The sequence below is a fragment of the Cotesia glomerata genome, linkage group LG6 (assembly GCF_020080835.1).
Source record: "Cotesia glomerata isolate CgM1 linkage group LG6, MPM_Cglom_v2.3, whole genome shotgun sequence".
Classification (NCBI taxonomy): domain Eukaryota; kingdom Metazoa; phylum Arthropoda; class Insecta; order Hymenoptera; family Braconidae; genus Cotesia; species Cotesia glomerata.
Window position 1 is genome coordinate 3,073,949 of NC_058163.1, and position 21,840 is coordinate 3,095,788.

At 28.0% G+C, this 21,840-nt stretch overlaps 2 protein-coding genes and 1 long non-coding RNA gene across 4 annotated transcripts; 2 read left to right on the plus strand and 1 right to left on the minus strand.

Annotated features, from left to right (window-relative positions):
* Positions 1 to 854: 854 nt before the first annotated feature.
* Positions 855 to 13,042, minus strand: LOC123267802. The gene is made up of 11 exons (XM_044732661.1): positions 12,853 to 13,042; positions 9,957 to 10,098; positions 9,687 to 9,869; positions 9,463 to 9,614; positions 5,366 to 5,462; positions 5,238 to 5,301; positions 4,755 to 5,179; positions 4,600 to 4,690; positions 1,456 to 1,611; positions 1,306 to 1,389; positions 855 to 1,215 (listed from the first exon to the last, which is right to left on the minus strand). The coding sequence occupies exons 1-11, from the start codon at positions 13,025 to 13,027 to the stop codon at positions 865 to 867; spliced, it is 1,920 nt and encodes a 639-aa protein (XP_044588596.1). The 5' UTR covers positions 13,028 to 13,042; the 3' UTR covers positions 855 to 864.
* LOC123267804 lies at positions 5,177 to 9,799 on the plus strand. The gene is made up of 3 exons (XR_006510132.1): positions 5,177 to 5,315; positions 9,524 to 9,637; positions 9,730 to 9,799. It is a non-coding gene; the product is annotated as an uncharacterized LOC123267804 (long non-coding RNA).
* Positions 13,043 to 17,962: 4,920 nt separating the features above from the next.
* On the plus strand, positions 17,963 to 21,126 carry LOC123267799 (probable 3-hydroxyisobutyrate dehydrogenase, mitochondrial). 2 transcript variants are annotated; one of them, XM_044732658.1, is made up of 6 exons: positions 17,963 to 18,390; positions 18,475 to 18,554; positions 18,677 to 18,855; positions 19,497 to 19,829; positions 20,710 to 20,836; positions 20,912 to 21,126. In XM_044732658.1, exons 1-6 carry the CDS (start codon positions 18,348 to 18,350, stop codon positions 21,101 to 21,103), a joined length of 954 nt encoding a protein of 317 aa, XP_044588593.1. In that variant the 5' UTR covers positions 17,963 to 18,347; the 3' UTR covers positions 21,104 to 21,126. The 2 variants fall into 2 exon arrangements, with proteins under 2 accessions (XP_044588593.1, XP_044588591.1); XM_044732656.1 differs by having other exon boundaries at positions 17,966 to 18,390; positions 18,472 to 18,554.
* Positions 21,127 to 21,840: the final 714 nt, after the last annotated feature.

Below are 21,840 nucleotides of genomic sequence, written 5' to 3' on the forward strand. Positions count from 1 at the left end.
AAGAAATTACCTTATATCTTGTGAAATATTGACATTTTTAAAGATATAAGCTCATCCTGATGTCACACTCATCAAGACCTTTCATTTAAGTACCCACATCAATTTTTCATATATTTTTTATATTTATAGATATCATATATTGTTGTTAAATTGCATTGTACTTTCTTAACTATTGACGTTTTTAATGATATAAGCTCATCCTGATGTTACACTCATCAAGAGCTTTCATTTGAGTACCCACATCAATTTTTCATATATTTTTCATATATCCACTCTTATAATTTAGATGAAAAATATGAAAATATACACAATAAGACAAACTATTCGTAACGTGATTGGTCAAATATATCATAAGTATGAAAATATAGATAATTCCATACTAAATTCACACGCGCTTGCGCGCGCAACGTATACTAGTACATATATATAATATATATAAATATATGAAAAATTGATGTGGGTACTCAAATGAAAGGTCTCGATGAATGTAACATCGGGATGATCTTATATCTTAAAAAATCTCAATAATTCACAAGATACAAGGTCATTTCTTAATTATGTATCTAAAGATACAGCATTTTCGAATGCAGCCTAAATACTTATCATCATAAATTGACTGTCTGTTATGAAACCTTGAAAAGGTACAAATTCAAATCGACCTTTCCAATGACACCAAATTTCACTAAACAACCAATTTTATCATATGACTATCCTAGATAAAAAATTTTTCTTATTCTCTTAATAATATAGATTATTTTGCAGTAAATCTAAAAAATTCCTTTGTTTGTTCAAAAATTTGCATTTAAATTTCTTCATTTTTTTTTATTTAAAAAAAAAATTTTTTCCTCAAATAAAAAAAGAAGACTAATTATTTTTCAAACTTAAAATACTTAAAAACATTTTTTTTTTTTTTTTAATCCAATTCTTAGCTTTAACTTTGAGCCGAATCATCCGAGCCTTAACAAAATATTTAAAAGCGTCTACGTCTCCATTAACAATTTCAAGTTCAAAAACAAAAATTACCGACGAAATAAATAGCCCGAAGAATAAAAATGCAAATGCCGCGCTTAAAGGAAGTAATTCCAGAGCATGAGTTGTTTCAGTTACAATGTCATATTCAACTAGCACTTGGCGCAGACTCTTAGATGTTTTTCTGTAAATCACATCTTTAATGTGATAAGTAACAATTCCAGTTTCTCTCATCCACAAAATTACCTGATGATTGAACATAATAATCAGTTATATTATCCACTTAAATAAATACTTACAATATAATACTTAATAAGAATAATCATAAATAATAACTTTGTCGAAGGATTTAATCAGCCAAGGTTTCACCGCAAATGAAACGTAATAGTCGCTCACCGACTGTTTCATTACTCTGTAATTCTGTAATATATTAATAAATTGTTGTATTTACTCTCGTAAGTGTTACTTAGTTTGTTATTTATTCACCTGCAAATCATCACTGCTGATATCATTCTCCGGAAAAAATATCGAGTCGATCATACGGCCAATTATTGCATAATTTCCTTGGATTATTTTCTCGTGACGTTCTTCTTGGGATTTTTCTAATTGGAATTTTTTCGGAAATTGACTTCCATACTTATCCTGATAATTTATTAAATATATAGCAAATAAATTGACATGTAGAAATTTGTAAAAATAAAAAATGCAATTTTTTTTAAATAATTTTTTTGAACAAATTTTTTTGTTAAATAAAATAAAAAACTTGTCAAGTGACTGCTAACTTTAATGTCATAGTAAAAAAATATTTTTTAAAAATTGCACTTGAAATTTTTAAAGTTTTCTAAAGGTCATTTTTTTCAATAAAAAAATTCTAAAAATTTTCAATGGATAATTTAATTTTCATAAAAAAATTTTTGTAAGCCAAAGGATGTATGTTTATAATTATACGTCCTTTTGGGTTGAGGAACTTCAAAATTTAGTGATCTAAAGCCAAGAAGGTGTAGAAATTTTTTTTTGCCAATCTTTGCAAGCAAATTCTAAGCTTAAAAATGAAAAAAAAATGTTCAAAAGCCAAAAAGGCGTATTTATAAAAATATTTGCCCTTTTGGATTTAGAAATTTAAAAATTTAGTGATCTAAAGCCAAAAGGGCGTAGAAATTTTTATTGGGATTTAATTGTCTTATTAATCGATTGGGTACCTTGTATCTCTAGTTGATCTTCATACCCTGAGTATTATTTTGATCTAGCTTTATTTTTCATGAAAATTAAGTTAGCCGACATCTAATAATTTTTAGAATTTTTTTTATTGAAAAAATTATTACAAAAAAATAAAAAAAAATTTTCATTTGTAAAAAACTTTAAAAACTCCAAGTGCAATTTTTAAAAAATATTTTTTAGTTCTAATTTATTGATAAAAAAAAATGAAAAAATTAAAAACGTCGACTAACCTTAGTATTATTTATTTTTCGAGCTTTTTGCCAATATTTTGTAATAAAACATCTATTTTTTTTCTTCGCCCTTTTGGCTTTAAGAAAATTTATCTTAAAGTTAAAAGAGCGTATAGAGATCCTTTGGCTTTAATAATTCTAAAAATTTGTTTTATATTGATCTTGACGTTTTGAATAATTTTGAGTTGAATGGCAATAAAATTTTCTTATACGCCCTTTTATAAAAGGTAAAAGCCTCAATTATTGACAGGGGTCTAAATATTGACACCCTGAATTATTTTAAAATATATTTAATTATCTGTAATAAGAATAACTATCATATAAATTTTTATTAAATTCTAATTAATTAAAAAATTGAAAAAAATTATTATTCAAAATATTAAATATTAATTATTAAAAAAAAAAATAAAGAGCACCAGTTCATCAAACCAGCTTAAGAGCGTCTATTTTCTTAAGAATTGTTAATTAACAATTTTGGTTAGAAAAGCATTTTTTTTAAATGCCGAGTTTGAATTAATTTCTTCATCTAATTATATGATCTTTTTTTTTTTAGTTAACAATATATGAAAAATTTATAAAATTGAATAATCGAAACTAATTGTTTCCTTTATAATATTTAAATAATGGGTTTCAATAACTAGTTGATAATTTTTAAGTTGAATCTCATATTGACAGCCAGTTGACAGCGCTATCACGCCTTTTTTTTACTTTTACCTAAAAAATTTACTGTCAGAGTTTGAACTCTACTGATTAAATAAATTATTTTTAAATTAATTTTTATATTTTTAAAAGTAATTAATCATTTATGGAAATTATTATTAATAAACTTTAATAATATTGATTACTTAATAATAAGTTTCGATAAATAAGAATAAGCAGATGATTTGACGCATGCGCAGTATAGGTGTCAATAATTGGGGCTAAGGTATGTCAATAAATAGATTAATCAGTTTTTTAACCTGTCAATAATTGGTGTATCCGGATACTCTATTTAATTATTTAAAATTAATTACCCGAGTAAAAATGAAATTATTATTTTTTACGGAAAAATAATAAATTTCGTTCGACCGCCGCACGACCGCCGCACCATACCGCCGCACCACCGCTGCACGACCGCCGTTTGGCGGACTATTACGCCGCACGCTAAAAATTTACTCCCCCTAGCATCGCCGCACTACCGCTGCACCACCGCCGCACCAATGCTAAATCATACCTACAATTTCACAAAAAATGGTATCATAATTAATTTATCACGCAATAATTAATTAATAAATAATGCGACTAGAAATCTTTATGTAAGACCTATTGATCAACCTCCTTTTAATCGAATGCCTAATATTAAAAAAAAAAATTTTTTTTAAATCAGGCCAAAGCACCGCGAAATTATTGATTTTTTTAGTCGTATTGTTGATGTAGATTTTTAATTTCGTCCTCGGGTTGCACAGAAGCGGTACGCCTATCGAAATACTCTGAAAGAATTTTAAAAATTGAACTGTGATGGGATTCGAACCTGGATCGTCTGCATGGAAGTCTTGAACATTGCCAACTGCACTGCAAGCCATACTTAACTTAAAAAATTTAGTTAAGCTATTTGAATGATCAACGAATATATTATTTCAATGTATATACCATCAAACAGTGGTATGGTGCGGCGGTGGTGCAGCGGTGGTGCGGCGGTCGAACGAAATTTATTATTTTTTCGTAAAAATTAATAATTTTATTTTTACCCGGGCGCGTCACAGCTGTAGTGCGGCGGTGGTGCAGCGGTGGTGCGGCGAATAGAAATTTATTTACTTGTCACGGCGCTGGTGCGGCGGTAGTCCGGCGAATAGATAAATTCTTTACTTGTCACGGCGGTGGTGCGGCGGTGATACGGCACTTATAAAATAACCAAAATTGTCACGGCTGTAGTGCAGCGGTGGTGCGGCGCTTAAAAAGCCGTGCAGCGGTGTTGCGGCGGTGGTGCGGCGGAATTCTGTTTTTACTCGGGTAGTAAATATCACTGAGTATCATTTTAATAAAAGAAATTGATTAGTAAAAACATTACTTGAGACATTACCATAAACAAAATTCAACGATATTGATATTTGATTGCTTAAGAAAAATGAAATCATAACTTTGTTTCTTATAGTATCAATAATTGGGGCTTTTACCTTATATATATATATATATAATAACTTACATTTAAATTAAAATAATCATCAAATTTCGGCATAGGACTTTCCCTTCCCCAGGTGAGATTTTTCAAAATAAACTGATCAAGTTGATCAATCCTAAAAAATAAAAAAAATAATTACTGCAAATTTTTATAGTTTATTATCATAATTAATTATTTGCCTTTTTTCAAAGTCCGGAAAAGTTAAATCAGTCGCCAAACTACAAGAATATGCAGTGACAATCAAAACACCAGACATGTGCCATACCACGGTTTGAATCTTAAAACCCTGGACCCTTTTTGGCGCCCAAGTACCCACCAGTCGAGCAATCAATTCAATTAAGGTCGTGATATAACTCCTGTACCTTGTTTCCGCATGAGGATTGATCCATGCCTTGGCGCAGACATTGAGACTATGGAGGAGAATCATTCCGAAAATTGCCAACCAAACCCCGGGAGTCAGCGGACGAGTCAGCGCCCAAAAACTGAATTTATGTTTCGGCCGAGGGACTAGATAGTTTATGAACAGCTGATGCCAGGGTTTTGTTAAATTTACGAAGCGATATTGGTCATGCTTTAACCAGATTCCGCTGAATGCTATATCTATCTAAGATAAGAATCAATTAATTATTTATCATTAAGTTGTTGATTAATCGAGTTCTTACTTCATTACGGAAAAGCTGACCAATCATTCCTCCGTTCCAATGTGTTCCATTTGGCCTTCCAAACCTGAAATTTATTTGGTAATTATTATTATTTATTAATTTATTTAATAATTTATTGATAAAATTACCTGTAATGATGATTTGGTTTCCGTATCTGCCATGTAAAGTTTAATCTTTCAGCAATTATAACAAATAATTTTGTTTCTATACCATCAATTTCATTTTCTGAAATTATATTAATTAATTTTTTAACAAACAAATTTTTCCAACAAAATATTTTTAAAAAATTTCATTTTTTGTTTTTTAATACTTTTACATAACAATTTTTAGTCATAATTTATTTGCTACAGAAACTAATAAAATCATCAAATATCTGCTAAATTAATTTTCATGATTTCTTCCAAAAAATTCCATTTTTAACTTTTTTTAAATTTCTACATATCAATTTTTTATCTCATTTTTTTGAGAGGAAAATTCTTAAAATTATCAAATATCTGTTAAATTAATTTTTATGATTTCTTCCAAAAAATTATTTAAAAAAAATTTAATTTTCAACTTTTTTAAAATTTCTACATATCAATTTTTTTGTCATAATTTATTTGTTACAAAAACTATTAAAAGTACCAAATATCTCGTAAATTAATTTTCATGATTTCTTCCAAAAAATTCCATTTTTAACTTTTTTAAAATTTCTTCACATCAATTTTTTTATCTCATTTTTCTGATAGAAAAATTTTTAAGATTATCAAATATTTTTAATTTTTTTTATTTAATATATTTAAAGGCAGATTTACGGTATAAATTATAAAAATGGTAATATGTATGAATTTAAAAAAAAAACTTCTAAGTTGCTCTAAAACTCTTCAATTAATTATGTACTTTTCAATTTCTCATAAAATTTTTTTTAATTGAGAAATTGATATTTTAGAATTTTTTATTTAAAAAATCAATTTTTTTATTAATTAAATGAAAATAAATAAATTTTACATATTTTTCGAATTACTCTACATTTTTAAAAAAATAAAAAAAAAAAATTACTGTTGTAACCAATCGGTTACCGTGTTTTATCCGGCTTAAAATTTACAAAAAGAAATTTTTTTTTTTATTTTTTAAATACAATATGGAATTGATATTATTATTCTTCTTCATGCAATATTATGACAAATGAAAAAATCTTTTATGTATGCTTTATTAATTTATCATGGAATGTAATTTTTAGTTCTTTATTCATGTATTATTAAAATTATTTGAGAATTTTGGAATTATATATAGACCTATATATTATCAGATCTGATTATATATAACTTATATATGATAATAAATGGAGTTATAACAGCCAGGTATGATCATATCTAATTAAAAAACTACACGAAAATTATATTTTTGAGCTCGAAGAGCTCAAAAACGTAATAAGTGCAATTTTGAGCGCTTTATTACCAAAGTAGCGGGAAGTTGCAGGGATAGCTTTCAGGGTCAACCGTTTTCCTAATTTTTTTTACTACATCTTTTATTACTTTTAGGGCTTTATTTTAAGTATCGTTTCTTAAGAAAAATGTTATCAAAAAATCTTTTACTTTGAAATTGCATTTTTCATCAATTTGGCGCGCAAACTTTTTTTTGTTAGGCAAATTTAAAAAATTCCGGTAATTAATTTACTACTACAATGCATGAAGCGTTCATGCTAGTTGAATTCTTTAGAGTTAGATGATCTCATAACAATAAATATATCTATTGGTCACATTTATAGTCATTTCTTTACATCGTGATTTTTTAGAATAATACAAAATTTCCAATCTGTTGCAATCATACGGATAGGTTGTTGTAAATATAATGACAAAAATAGCGATAACTAATAATTTCATAACCGATCATTAATTATATTAGACTTAATTCCGATTTATTTCCGATTGATTCAAACGTATTATTTGCCATTCTTCGTTATAAGAATGGTAAATAAATCATGACATATGCTTAGATAAAATTCAAAATACAATTATAATAATTAAATAATATTTTATCAACTTATAAACTTCCTGAATAATAATTAAAACCAAAATTTTATTGCTGGATCTATATGCATTATAGAAACTCTAGTTCTACTTTGATTCTATTGTGGGCCCACTATTGCATCCAATGTGATTTACTTGAAATCAAAAGTCGAACCACTTTAAAACAATTTTGGATCCGCTGCGAAATTTTTCTTGTTACACTCTGAAAATACTTTCATTCCATTTAAAATCCATTTCGGAATCATTTAATTTCTATCTTGGAAAAACATTGCAAACATTCTGGGTTTACTTTGAAACCTCTCTGAAAACAGCGCACAAACCTATTCTGGAAACATACTGGAACCAATATATTTTCAAACTGTTTCCACTCTGACGCTGGTTCCAGAGTGATTCCAGAGTGACCATAGGGTCGCGAGGGATATCTACTAAATTAATTTTCATGATTTCTTTCAAAAAATTATTTTTAAAAAATTTCATTTATAACTTTTTTAAAATTTCTACACATCAATTTTTTTATCTCATTTTTTGATAAAAAAATTAGGAAAACGGTTGACCCTGAAGGCCATCCCTGCAACTTCCCGCTAATTCCATTTTTAGGCGCTTAAAATTGCACCAATGACGTTTTTGAGCTCTTCGAGCTCAAAAATACAATTTATGGGTTATTTTGAGCTCTCTGAGCTCAAAGAGATTGCTTTTCTATGCTTTAAAGCTCTTCGAGCTCAAAAGTCTGATAGAGATTTGATAAGACACTATTTCTTGAATTTTTAAACCGCAATAACTTTTGAATGAATAAACCGATTTTCACGCGGTTAGAAGCATTCGACGCAGTTTTTAAGCCTCGCAAAGAATCCTAAATTTTGAATTGATGGCGCTAGGAATTTTGTAGTTATTCCGAAACAACACTTTTTCGGTTTTCTTTCGTTCACGATATCTCTCGAACGAATCAACCGATTTTGACCGGACTGGTGGCGATCGACGTGGTTTTTTGAGGTTAAGAGCTGATTAGTTTTTGGAATTGAACCTTTAAGCCGTTTAAAAGTTATTCCAAAAAAACCACATTTGAAAAAAATTTTTTTTTCAGTTTTTTAAAGATTTCTCAAAATCTATTGATCTGAATCAGTCCAAATAGTTTTCAAAATCTAAGTTTGGTCAAGCCCTTCCGAATGGCACCAACCGCGATGAAATCGGTCAAGCCGTTCAAAAGTTATAAGCGGTTCACATACTTTCACACACACACACACACACACACACACACACACACACACACACACACACACACACACACACACACACACACACACACACACACACACACACACACACACACACACACACACACACACACACATACATACATACATACAGACACCGTGACAACCTCGCGGGGATAGTCAGGGAAGCTTCCTGTGACCTTCAAACGTCGAGATCTGATGAAAACTCGATTTTTGCAAAACGGGGTGAAAACAATAACTTCCCGATTTTTGAAAATCTTCGATTTTCTTAGCGGGAAGTTAAAAATTATCAAATATCTGCTAAATTAATTTTCATATTTTTATACAACAAACAATAAATAAAATTGTTATTATTCATCCCACTTAGAGGTTATGAATCTTTTTAGAATGGAAGGGAATACTCCCTATTATTACGTAATAAACTAATCAATACAGGAAGAAAATTCCTAACCTAAAATTTTACTCTCAATATAAATAATATATACTAAAGTTAATTATACTGAAGTTAGCTGACAAGTGTAATTTTTTTTCATTTTAAGAACGAATTAATTACTATTAAAAAATGCTTTAAAAAATTTCCACTTATAATTTTTTTTTTAATTTTCACATAAAGAAATTTTTTATGATAATTTCTAAGAAAATTTTTAATGTCTGCCAACTTTAGTGTCATTATATAAAATTAACTAACATTTGATAACCTCAAAAAAATTTTTTTAAATCTCAAATTGTGATATAAAAATTTATAAAAAAATTCTACTTGTCAAAATTGCAAAAAAAAAATTTATTTAAATAAATTTTGAAAATTTATTTATTCATTAAAAAAAAAAAAAGTCAAATGTCAGCTGATCTTAATAATTAAAAAAAAATTGTCAGATATCAGCTGATTTTAATATTATAAATATTAAATTATTGAAAAACTTTCAGTTAACGAGTTAACTTAAATTAACTCGAATTAATTAAAAAAAAAAATAATAAATAATTAACCTGGAGCTGTAAAAAATTGTCCATCAATTCCATTAACTGTTCTATTAACCGACGTCAAAAGATAGCACAAAGGAGGATTAAAAAACGCGGCAACTTGCAATTCTCGGCCCTCTAGATCAACAATGCCACTTTGATGATTCATTTCTTCGATCCTGAAACAATAATAATATTTTAGGTAAGTAAAATTAATAATAATTAATAAAATTAATGAAATAATAAATTACCTAGAGACATTTATGAACCGACGAGGAAACAAATAATTTTCAGACAACGACCACCTCGCAGACCTCGAGATGACATTGACACTGGAATATCCATAGAGAGTGACATTGAGTAATTCCGAGGTGTAATCAATTGTGTCATCGATTACCATCAAAATTTCCGATGTTGAAATTTTAGTGGGCACACTGAAAAAAAAAATCCACCGATTAAATTAAAATTTTATCACAAAATTATAAATTAAGTAATTAATATTTATAAATTGTGTAACTAACTTCTTGATGGCCGACAATAAGTTGTCGACAGACGAAGAAACTAAAAAGAATCCTTGACATTCATAAGTTTGCTGTTTTACATAATAATTAAATTTATATGATTTTGTAAATTTATTAAAAATTTCATCAATTTTTGCATCATCTGAAAAATTAATAATCATAATAATGACACTGAAGTTCACAGACATTAGAAATTTTTTTATAATTTTTTAACAATAAAATTATAAAAAAAATTTCACACGTGAATATTAATCTGTATTATTAAGAAAATAAAAAAAAATTTTGTATCCAGGATAGTCATATGATAAAATCGGTTTTTATTAGTGAAATTTAGTGTCATTGCAAAGGTCTTGACTAGAATTTGTGCATTTTCAAGGTTTCATATAATTCTCACCGATAATTAATTTATTATGATAAGTATTCAAGCTGCATTCGAAAATGCTTTATTTCTAGATAAATAATTAAGAAATGACCTTGTATCTTGTGAGATATTGACATTTTTAAAGATATAAACTCATCCCGATGTTACACTCATCAAGAGCTTTTATTTGAGTACCTACATCAATTTTTCATATATTTATATATATTATATATATATGTATTTATGAAAAATATATAAAAACGCATGTTGGTACTCAAATGAAAGCTCTTGATGAGTGTAACATCGGGATGGGCTTATATCTTTAAAAATGTCAATATTTAAGAAAGTACAGTGCAATTTAACAAAAGTCATTATTTAATAAAGCAAAGTCGCTAATAACCTTAAATGTTACAAGCAGCAAACCAGTGTTTTAGTCACAGTACATAAGACGACATGATTCTCGAAGCTTACGTACTTATAAATTAGATTCGGAAAAATTTAATTAGGCTGCATTCGAAAATGCTCTATCTCTAGATAAATAATTAAAAAATGACCTTGTAAACTATCGACATTTTTAAAGATATAAGCTCATCTCGACATTACACTCATCGAAACCTTTTGTTTGAGTACCCACATCAATTTTTCATATATTTATATATGTATATATGAAAAATATGTCAAAATGCATGTGGGTACTCAAATGAAAGCTCTTGATGAGTGTAACATCGGGATGAGTTTATATCTTTAAAAATATCATAAGTTGACAAAATACAATATAATTTCTAAATTATTGACATCTTTAAAGATATAAGCTCACTCTGACATTACACTCATCGAGACCTCTCATTTGAGTACCTACATCAATTTTCCATATATTTATACATATCATATATATGTATATATGAAAAATATATAAAAACGCATGTTGGTACTCAAATGAAAGCTCTTGATGAGTGTAACATCGGGATGAGTTTATATCTTTAAAAATATCATAAGTTGACAAAATACAATATAATTTCTAAATTATTGACATTTTTAAAGATATAAGCTCACTCCGACATTATACTCATCGAGACCTCTCATTTGAGTACCTACATCAATTTTTCATATGTTTATACATATCATATATATGTATATATGAAAAATATATCAAAAATGCATGTGGGTACTCAAATGAAAGCTCTTGATGAGTGTAACATCGGGATGGGCTTATATCTTTAAAAATGTCAATATTTAAGAAAGTACAGTGCAATTTAACAAAAGTCATTATTTAATAAAGCAAAGTCGCTAGTAACCTTAAATGTTACAAGCAGCAAACCAGTGTTTTAGTCACAGTACATAAGACGACATGATACTTGAAGCTTACGTACTTATAAATTAGATTCGGAAAAATTTAATTAGGCTGCATTCGAAAATGCTCTATCTCTAGATAAATAATTAAAAAATGACCTTGTAAACTATCGACATTTTTAAAGATATAAGCTCATCCCGACATTACACTCATCAAAACCTTTTGTTTGAGTACCCACATCAATTTTTCATATATTTATATATGTATATATGAAAAATATGTCAAAATGCATGTGGGTACTCAAATGAAAGCTCTTGATGAGTGTAACATCGGGATGAGTTTATATCTTTAAAAATATCATAAGCTGACAAAATACAATATAATTTCTAAATTATTGACATCTTTAAAGATATAAGCTCACTCTGACATTACACTCATCGAGACCTCTCATTTGAGTACCTACATCAATTTTCCATATATTTATACATATCATATATATGTATATATGAAAAATATATAAAAACGCATGTTGGTACTCAAATGAAAGCTCTTGATGAGTGTAACATCGGGATGAGTTTATATCTTTAAAAATATCATAAGTTGACAAAATACAATATAATTTCTAAATTATTGACATTTTTAAAGATATAAGCTCACTCTGACATTATACTCATCGAGACCTCTCATTTGAGTACCTACATCAATTTTTCATATATTTATACATATAATATATATGTATATATGAAAAATATATCAAAAATGCATGTGGGTACTCAAATGAAAGCTCTTGATGAGTGTAACATCGGGATGGGCTTATATCTTTAAAAATGTCAATATTTAAGAAAGTACAGTGCAATTTAACAAAAGTCATTATTTAATAAAGCAAAATTTTATTTATTTATAGTTCACAAGTCACAGAAGTCACACAGTGACTGGTTTCTAATAAAAATTATTAGTGAAAACTTTTAGAAGCATTTTTTTATTGTGATTGTTTCGTTATAAAAATTTTTACAATTAACAGGTGAGAGTTAACTTTATATATAAGGTAAAAGCCCCAATATATGATCATGTACCAGTATATGATCACTCCATGTATTTGTATACCTATATTTGTGAATATAGATATACAAATACATGGAGTGATCATATACTGGTACATGATCATATATTGGGGCTTTTACCTTAACTTCAATGTAATAAATAAATTTTTTTTTTTTAGATAAGAAAACTGTCAAAATAATTACCTTCAAGTACAAAAATATTATTGCATCTGGAGAAAGGGAATGAGAGCTTGATCAGTAGCTCAAAATCTTCATTTATTATCCAGGAGTTGTCAGTAGTCAAAATGGAAATATTCCTTGCGTGTGTTAATACTTTAAGGGTTAGAAAAATTACTAAATTTAAATAATTAAATTTCATGTTTAATTTAATAATTTTTTGAAAGTAATCTTGCGAGTTAATTTCACTGAATAAAGGAAAGAAAAATATCTTCGATTAATTCATTGCGTGCTACTGAGGTATGATCAACTCCCTGTTTGTGAGTAGATATACGGATAAAGGGTTGCTTTGTTAAGTATGTCGCAAAACATGATGAATTGTGTGATAAATAAGTATGTACAACAAAGTCGTTATAGTTTGTCAGGTAAACACCTGAGTTATTGTTATTGCAGTTTAGACATTACGTGTTTGCCCTTTTTATTCTTTTGATAGTAAATTGCGGGACAGTGTTAGTTTTATTTATTGATTTAATCTAGATATGTAGGTCTTGTTTTATTACAGTAAATTTTTTTTTATTTTTAATTGCTTAGACAACTTTTAAAAAAATAATTCTACTGATTAATCATTCTATGAGAAATTAGATAAATTTTTTATTGTGTGAAAATAAAATATTTAGATAAGTAGATAATTTATTAGATACTTTGAGAGTCATAGAAAAAATGATTTATTAAATAAAAAAAAATATAATTAAATATCAAAAGTAAATATTTTGCTCCAGTTTATACAATGTTTGACATACAAAGTTTTGAAAAACATTCAGAACTACTTATTTTATAAACATCCAAACTGTTATCTATCTTGTAAAAAGTATTGAAGGCACTTATTAATCGGTATATGGGGGCAGATGTAGCAAAGTTGGTGCCAGCGAGTGGAAGCTGGAAGGGAGTACTATCCCTCCAGGTCGGGGCTCTAAAAGTAATAGTGATAGAGTCTGCCAGACGTTCACAATCCACCTTCCCCTGAATCAGCCGCGTCAAGAAGATGGCGCATGCACAGAGTCTACGATCTTTTAATGTAATCATATGGAATCTACTACAAAGCTCTTTCCTATCCATGCCTGGTTTAGGATAAACACGATCCATTTTCCAGGACATGAACTTGAGAAATTTATGTTGGACTTTATCAATTTTGTTACTGTATATCTCATAGATTGGAGACCATACAACTGCGGCATATTCAAGACGCGACCTAACCAGGGAAAAATAAATAGATTTAATAGCTTTAACAGTTACTAGGTTGCGACTTGATCTGGTTACAAAGTCTAACATTTTCCATGACGCTGTAACAACCTTGCTAATGTGCGGCTGAAAATTCAATTTATTATCAAATACAACACCCAGGTCACATTGGGTAGACACCCTAGTGACCCGAGTGTTGTCAATTTACGTCTAAGTGTTTCTTTTAATCTTAGATCAGCCTTAATACTATGACTATACCTAGGTGAAAATTGCCTTTTACTTGCACTAATTTTCTTTTTGACTAGTACAGATGACTTAAAGATAGAGTTTAATACATTGTATAAAGAATTACAGTTTGTGTTTGGGTTGCTCGGTTGGAGGACAGAATCCCAATCAACAGCGAGTAGTTCTACTACTAACTTATCACTATCAATGGATTTAAAGTTTAACTCATGATGAACAGGAGAAGAGCAAGAAGTTTTCACTGCTTTATGATATTTAATAGTAACACTGAGAACCGGGTGGTAAGGATCCACACCAACCAGTGACCAGGACGATCCCCCCACCGAGCAAGCCAAGTTAGAAAAAACTAAATCAAGACATTTATTCTGGTTATAAATATAATTAAACTGATTGAGCTCAAAGTGCTCTTGCCATAAACGTAATATATTGGATTTCGGGTCAAAAACAGATATCACATATCGATTCACAGAACATGGGGAATTAAAATCACCAATCACTATAAGCTGACGATGAACTTATAAAAAGATCTCCAGGTCATCGAAGAACTCCTCAAAAGAATGAATACTGATGTCCGGAGCGATGTAGATGACAAACAACAAGATTGAGGAATTAGACGTCGTGATCTTGATGCAGACAGCGTCCACATCTTCATATTTATTAGTGAAGTTATCAGTATTCATGTAGAAGGTTGTGAGATTAGTATCAACCGCAACAAGAACTCCTCCTCCTCTGCCCTTAGACGATGAGCGTCTATCCCCACGGAATACATTAAAGTGTATATGGCTAAAAATTAGTGTAGTTAAAAATTATTGAACGTTTTGAATTGAATTTTTTTGATTTATAAATGAAAATTTGCTTTGTCATTCATAGAAAATGGAATTAAAAAATTAAATACAAATATTTCTCATTTTTTAATGAACATATTAAATATCCATAGTATTATTTTTAATATTAATCAATAATATGTTACAGATGCTATTTTTTTCATGAAAAAGGTGCTAAACCTTGGGAAAACTAAAGTCATGATTCTAGGGAGCAGTAGGAAATTGAAGCTACTAAAGAATTGTGATCTTCCTCAAATAATTGTAGATGGCAATGTTATCCCGTATGTCAGCTCAACCAAACATTAGGGTGTTCATTTATCAGCAAATCTTTCCTGGGATCTTCATGTCTCACATATCTCTCGAAGTCTATTGTACTCTAAATAGCCTCAAATATAGGAAGAATATACTATCTACCTCACCCAACCCGGACATTGCTGGTCGCAGCAATGGTTATTCCAATCATCGACTACTGCTCTTTGGTCTTGATAGATACATCCAAAAGATTAGACTACAAGTTACAACGTCTGATAAATAATGCCATAAGATTCATTTTCAATTTGAAACGTGATGAGCATATAACACCTCATAGACGCTCGTTACAATGGCTCACAGTCAAATCGAAGCGGTACTACTTCTTGGCTTGTTTTTTGTACAAACTTTTTAACTCTGGTGAACCTAGATTCCTCAGAAGCATGTTTGTCGAAGAGTCACCAGATATTAGACGTTCTGAGAGAGTGGCTGCCAAACAGAACAATATCACATTTAAAATTCCTAATTTCTCAACTACCGTTTACGAACATTCATTTCTGATTTCATCGATACGCCTCTGGAGAGAATTACCACCTGATGTCACCAATGCACTTAGTATAGATACTTTCAAGACAAAAGCCTAGAAATTCTTCCATGACCTTGAGCTTAAGGAGAACTTGAGTCCCGGCTTCACCGATGATGATTCAAATCATTAATAATTGGAGTGCTATAAACTATAAATTTAGATCTAAACCTAGTCTGATACCCACTTTAAAAACTTCTTGCCTTCTCTTCAGCTAAAACTGGAACTTTAAGAAATTTCTTGCTTACGTTTATTTCACCTTATATATTTCTTTTGATTGTAAAAAACTGATGATATTTCTTAAATCTTTTGATTATTTTCACTAATTGTTAGCAAAATCTTAATATTGTTACAATATTTATTTAGAGACGTTTATACTCTTACATGTACTTTATATTCTTATATTTTTGTACTTTTGCCATTCGGCCATTGCCTTGGCATTCAAATTAAATAAATAAATAAATCGTAAACTGAACAATCAGTAACAAAAAACGGTATATCATCATTTTAAGTAAAAAAAAATTGTACCACCCAATGAAATAGTCTTTCTAAATAATACATATTTTTTGCAAAGACACAAACTATAATTTTTATAATTGAGATTATAATTGAGGATGGTTTTACTTTTATCACTGTAGAGTGTTTTACAAGGGAGGGTGGGGAATTATTGTCTCTCCACTTTTTTCTCCGCAATATAATCTCTCAACCCCGTCATTATAACTCTCAACCACTTTTTCGTCCCCACCCCCCTGCATGTCGGGATTTTTTCTTTCATGCCCGACACACATGTGCTAAGACTGTGGCCGACTTACGCGTTATAATCAGTACCTGCATTTGCATTACGGTCTTAAATAGTATGGAGGTACTTCTATAATGACATTTTACCTCCATAACTATATGGGAAAACCACAGAAAACCCGACCGGTACAGAGGCTGGCAATGAAACGCACATATTCTTATGTTTATAATCATTGAAAAATATTGGTGCGCGCCGGAATCGAACCCTGGTCCCACTCTTTCGAAATGCAGGTACCGAGCCGACTAGGCTATTGCCAACCTTCAACTATAATTTTTATATTAAATTTTAGCGTCTAACTATACCTCCAAATTTTTAAAGCGGTACCCAGAACTTGAACAACCTGGGGCCGTATAATTTTAACAGCACTCTAATCTCTAATAGGTTTATAGACTAGTGATCATCACTGTGATTTATATTAATTACTACAAATTAAATAAGTTTTATATATTGCTATATATTTTATTAGTTCAACTACTGCTCCCGGAGTGTTCAATTACTGCAGCTAGTCAGAATTGATTGTTCAACTACTCCTTTGATAGTCCATCTTAAAAACGTTACCAAAATATAAATATTAAATTATCTTTGTTTTTTTGCTAATCAATTCAAAATTGTTTATTTTTTCCTGAAAATCACTAATTTGAACTAATAATTACATCGTTATATATTAAAAGTAGGGTCAGCTACGTTTTACTTTGAAACTTGTTCAACTACTGGGTACTTTACCTTATCCAACATTGTTATTATTTTATCAATTTATTAGATATTGTACTATGACTCATTGATTTAAAACTTATCAATACTTTGTTAAAAAAAAAAACATAGGTGTTATTTTTTCAATCAATTGCTTCGAAGTTTAATAATTATTTATTTTTACTATCTAGCTTTTTTGCATAAAAAACTTAAAAATTGAAATTTTTTATTGTTTTAATTTTTTAAACTTAAAAAAAAAAACTTGTGAGTAAAAAAATTACAGACATTAAAATATTAAACAATTACAAAAATTTATAATTAAAACAATATTAAAAAACTAATTTCTTTCTTATCAATAATTGATAAAATACATACAATAATTTAAATCCCGTCTCTAGCGTATCGATAAAAAAAGTAAGAATAAAAAATAAAACTTGCTCAACCGGAGGAATAAAAATAAAAATAAAACTATCGAAGGCTGGTCTTTTTACTCTCGATCTTCCAAACAGTCAATTAATAACTCATCCAGTAGAATTTCGAAATTATAAATATAAATTTGTTATACAAATATTTCTACATAAATTAAAATAATAATAATACAGTCATTTTCAGAGCGTAGCAATTCTTATCTAATCATACTAAATATATTTTTTTTCTCCGGCTTAGAAGATCCATTAAAGTTTAAATAAATTTGCGAAATAAAGTATAAGCATAAATACTATTATACAATTTAAGTTAAGTTAAATACTCGGACGCTCGCTTACACTTAAAGTTCAATCAACTAAACAGCGATAGTATCACCATTTGTGCTGAATAAATTAGTCGTTCAAATTAACTGGGTCAGAGCGGATTTTAATTTTTCTTTGGGGTTTTTTTAAATTTGTTAAATTAAAATATGGCGATTAATATTTTATACAAACTACGGGTCCCTTTTATTGGTAAGTTTCTGCAATAATTTATAAATTAATAAACAATAATTAAAACTAATTTATTTATTAATTAATTAATTATTAATTTAGCAGGTCGTCGTAATTTTTCCAATGTTGGCTTCGTCGGTTTGGGCAATATGGGAAATTACATGGCTACTAATTTAATTAAAAAGGTAATTTTTTTTTTCTTTCAAAATATATTTTTTTTTTAATTATTAATTATAATTTATTTTTTTATTTTTTTAATTATTTATTTATTTTTTTTTATTATTTATTTATTTATTTATTTATTTAGGGATATAAGCTGACCGTCTATGACATTAATAAATCCGCAGTAAAAAATCTGGTAGCAGCAGGAGCGACTGAAGCTGCAAGTGCTGCTGACTTGGCAAAAAATTCACAGGTTGTTGTTACGATGCTGCCAACTAATGACCACGTTTGGGATTCTTTTACTGCTAAAGATGGATTATTAAGGTAATTATTTTTTGAATGAAAAAAATTGTTTTTTAATTTAAAATTAAAATATTATAAAACTTTTTTTAGACACTAATTAAGATTTAATAAAAATTATTATAAATTTCTAAAATACTTTTTTAATTCAATTTTATAAAAAAATTTTTTAGACTACAAATTAATAAAAAATTAATTGAAAATAATGCATGAGAATAAAATTCAATAAGATTAGAATATTTTTGCAAAATGATTAGTAAAAAAAAATTGCTCTAGGAAAAAAGTCTTCAAATATTGACCAGCTTAGATAAAATGAACATAAATACATTACTTGTAAATTTTTTTATAGTTTTAACTTATAAATTAATTTTTTATAAAAAATTCAACTAAATTTTTTATTGATATCTGAAAAATAAAATATTTTAAATATTTAATTTATAGAATTAAATATAATTATTAATTAAATCCAAAGTTTTATAGAAAATTTTATTAAAAAATTGAATTTTAATTAAAATTTTAAATAAATTCTTCAATTTCTTTCAATTCTTTCATTTAAGGAATTATTATTTAAAGTATAATTAAAAATTGATAATTTCCTACGAAATATAAAATTAAATTATTAAATTTTTTAAAAATAAAATTCTGAACAATTTTTTTTTTTTCAGCTCGGCGCAAAAAGACACACTGTTTATTGACAGTAGCACAATAGACCCCTCAGTATCTCAAAAAGTCTCTGTAGAAACTCACAAACAAGGTGCAAAATTTATCGATGGCCCAGTATCTGGGGGTGTAGTAGGAGCGAGGGATGCCACGCTGACTTTCATGGTTGGTGGTCCAAAAGATCAGTATGAACGCGCGAAATCTCTCCTAGAAGCAATGGGCAGTCGGGTAGTCCACTGCGGAGATGTAGGCATGGGCCAGGTCGCGAAACTCTGCAATAACATGCTGCTGGCTATCAGCATGATTGGAGTCTCCGAAGTGGTCAATCTTGCCGATAAGTAATTAACTTTTCTTCTTTATATTATTATTACTAGCAACCTTGCAGTCACTATGTGACTGCCGTGATCTGTAAATAAATAAAATTTTGCTTTATTAAGTAATGAATTTTGTTAAATTACACTGTAGTTTTTTAACTATTGACGTTTTTAAAGATTTAAGCTCATTCCGATATTACACTCATCAAGAGCTTTCATTTGAATACCCACATGAATTTTCATATATTTTTCATATATACATTTATATGATATATATAAATATAAAAAATATATGAAAAATTGATGTAGGTATTCAAATTAAAGGTCTTGATGAGTGTAACATCAGGATGAGCTTATATCTTTAAAAATGTCAATAATTAAGAAATTATATTGTATTTTATCAACTTATCATATTTTTAAAGATATAAGCTCATCCCGATGCTACACTCATCAAGAGCTTTCATTTGAGTACCAACATGAATTTTTCATATATTTTTCATATATACATATATATGATATATATAAATATATAAAATATATGAAAAATTGATGTGGGTACTCAAATGAAAGGTCTCGATGAGTGTAATGTCGGGATGAGCTGATATCATTAAAAATGTCAATAGTTCACGAGATACAAGGTCATTTTTCAATTATGTATCTAGAGAGAGTATTTTCGAATGCAGCATAAATACTTATCGTCATAAATTGATTATGGATGAGAATGGTATGAAATCTTGAAAAGGTACAAATTCAAGTCAAGATCTTTTCAATGACACTAAATTTCACTAAAAAAACTGATTTTATCATATGGCTATTCTGGAGATAAAATTTTGCTTATCCTCTTAATAATATTGATTAATTATTCAACCTGTGATTAATTATATAAATTTATAATTTATTATAGATTAGGACTGGATCCAAAAGTAATGACAAGCATACTCAACACCAGCACTGGTCGCTGCTGGTCTTCGGAAATCTATCCTCCGGTTCCTGGGATTATTTCTACAGTTCCTAGTTCTAATCAATATCAAGTATTTTATTTTTAATTCTTCTTTTCAATTTCTATTAAATATTAAAATTATTATTAATAAAAAATTATTTTGCAGGGCGGATTCATGACTTCATTGATGACCAAAGACTTGGGGTTAGCTCAAGCAGCTGCGACACGCTCCAACACTCCAATACCTCTTGGATCGTTAGCACACCAAATTTATCGCATTCTTATGACTCACGGTCTGAAAGATAAAGATTTTAGTGTCGTTTATCAATATTTAAAAAATAGTGATTATAATAAGTAATCTTTTAATTATTATTATTGTTACTCTGGTGTAATTATTTTAATTCTATCGTTGCCAAATTATTTTTATAAAAAAAAATTTTTCTCTTTGTTAATTAATTTTAAGTTGAAATTTAATAACTGAAATTTATTATAATAAAATTTTTACGCCAAAAATATTTAATTATGACTCTAAAAGTAGCAGACACTTTTTTTTTTAATTTTTTTAATAAACTAAGTAAGTACAAAAAATTATTAAAAAAAAAATTACATTTACAATTTTTTAGAGCTTCTTAAAATGGAATTTTTTAAGTAATTCTTTTACTATATTTTATTGATTTAAATAAATTCTAAAAATTATCAAATATCTCTTATAAATTCTAAAAAAAAAATCAAGTCTGAAATTAAATGATTAATTAAAATTAAATTATTAAAAAATAATTAATAACAAATTTTAATTAAATAAAATAAAAAAAATCTATTTTTTTTAACAATAACAATAATATTATTTAGATAATTAAATATAAAAATAAAATTGTTTAGATAATTAAATATAAAAACAAAATTATCGGATATTTAGAAATTTTTAGAATTTTTTTTATACAAAAATTCACATATAGAAAATTTAAAAAACTATATCTACAATTTTTTTAAAATATTTTTTTTACATAATTCTAAATTATTAAAAAAAATTATTTACAAATTTTAATTGAACAATTTAAAAAAAAATCTAATTTTTTTTTTATAACAAAATGTATT

What these genes read in the sequence shown, in the direction of transcription:
- LOC123267802 (XM_044732661.1), bottom strand. Translation starts at nt 13,027, where the DNA reads ATGAAATTTAATTATTTAAATTTAGTAATTTTTCTAACCCTTAAAGTA. An exon ending in TTTCCGGACTTTGAAAAAAG is followed by an intron (nt 4,691 to 4,754) that starts GCAAATAATTAA and finishes TTTATTTTTTAG; the next exon opens with GATTGATCAACTTGATCAGT. An exon ending in TCAGCAGTGATGATTTGCAG is followed by an intron (nt 1,390 to 1,455) that starts GTGAATAAATAA and finishes AATATATTACAG; the next exon opens with AATTACAGAGTAATGAAACA.
- LOC123267799 (XM_044732656.1), top strand. Translation starts at nt 18,348, where the DNA reads ATGGCGATTAATATTTTATACAAACTACGGGTCCCTTTTATTG. An exon ending in CTACTAATTTAATTAAAAAG is followed by an intron (nt 18,555 to 18,676) that starts GTAATTTTTTTT and finishes TTATTTATTTAG; the next exon opens with GGATATAAGCTGACCGTCTA. An exon ending in GCTAAAGATGGATTATTAAG is followed by an intron (nt 18,856 to 19,496) that starts GTAATTATTTTT and finishes TTTTTTTTTCAG; the next exon opens with CTCGGCGCAAAAAGACACAC.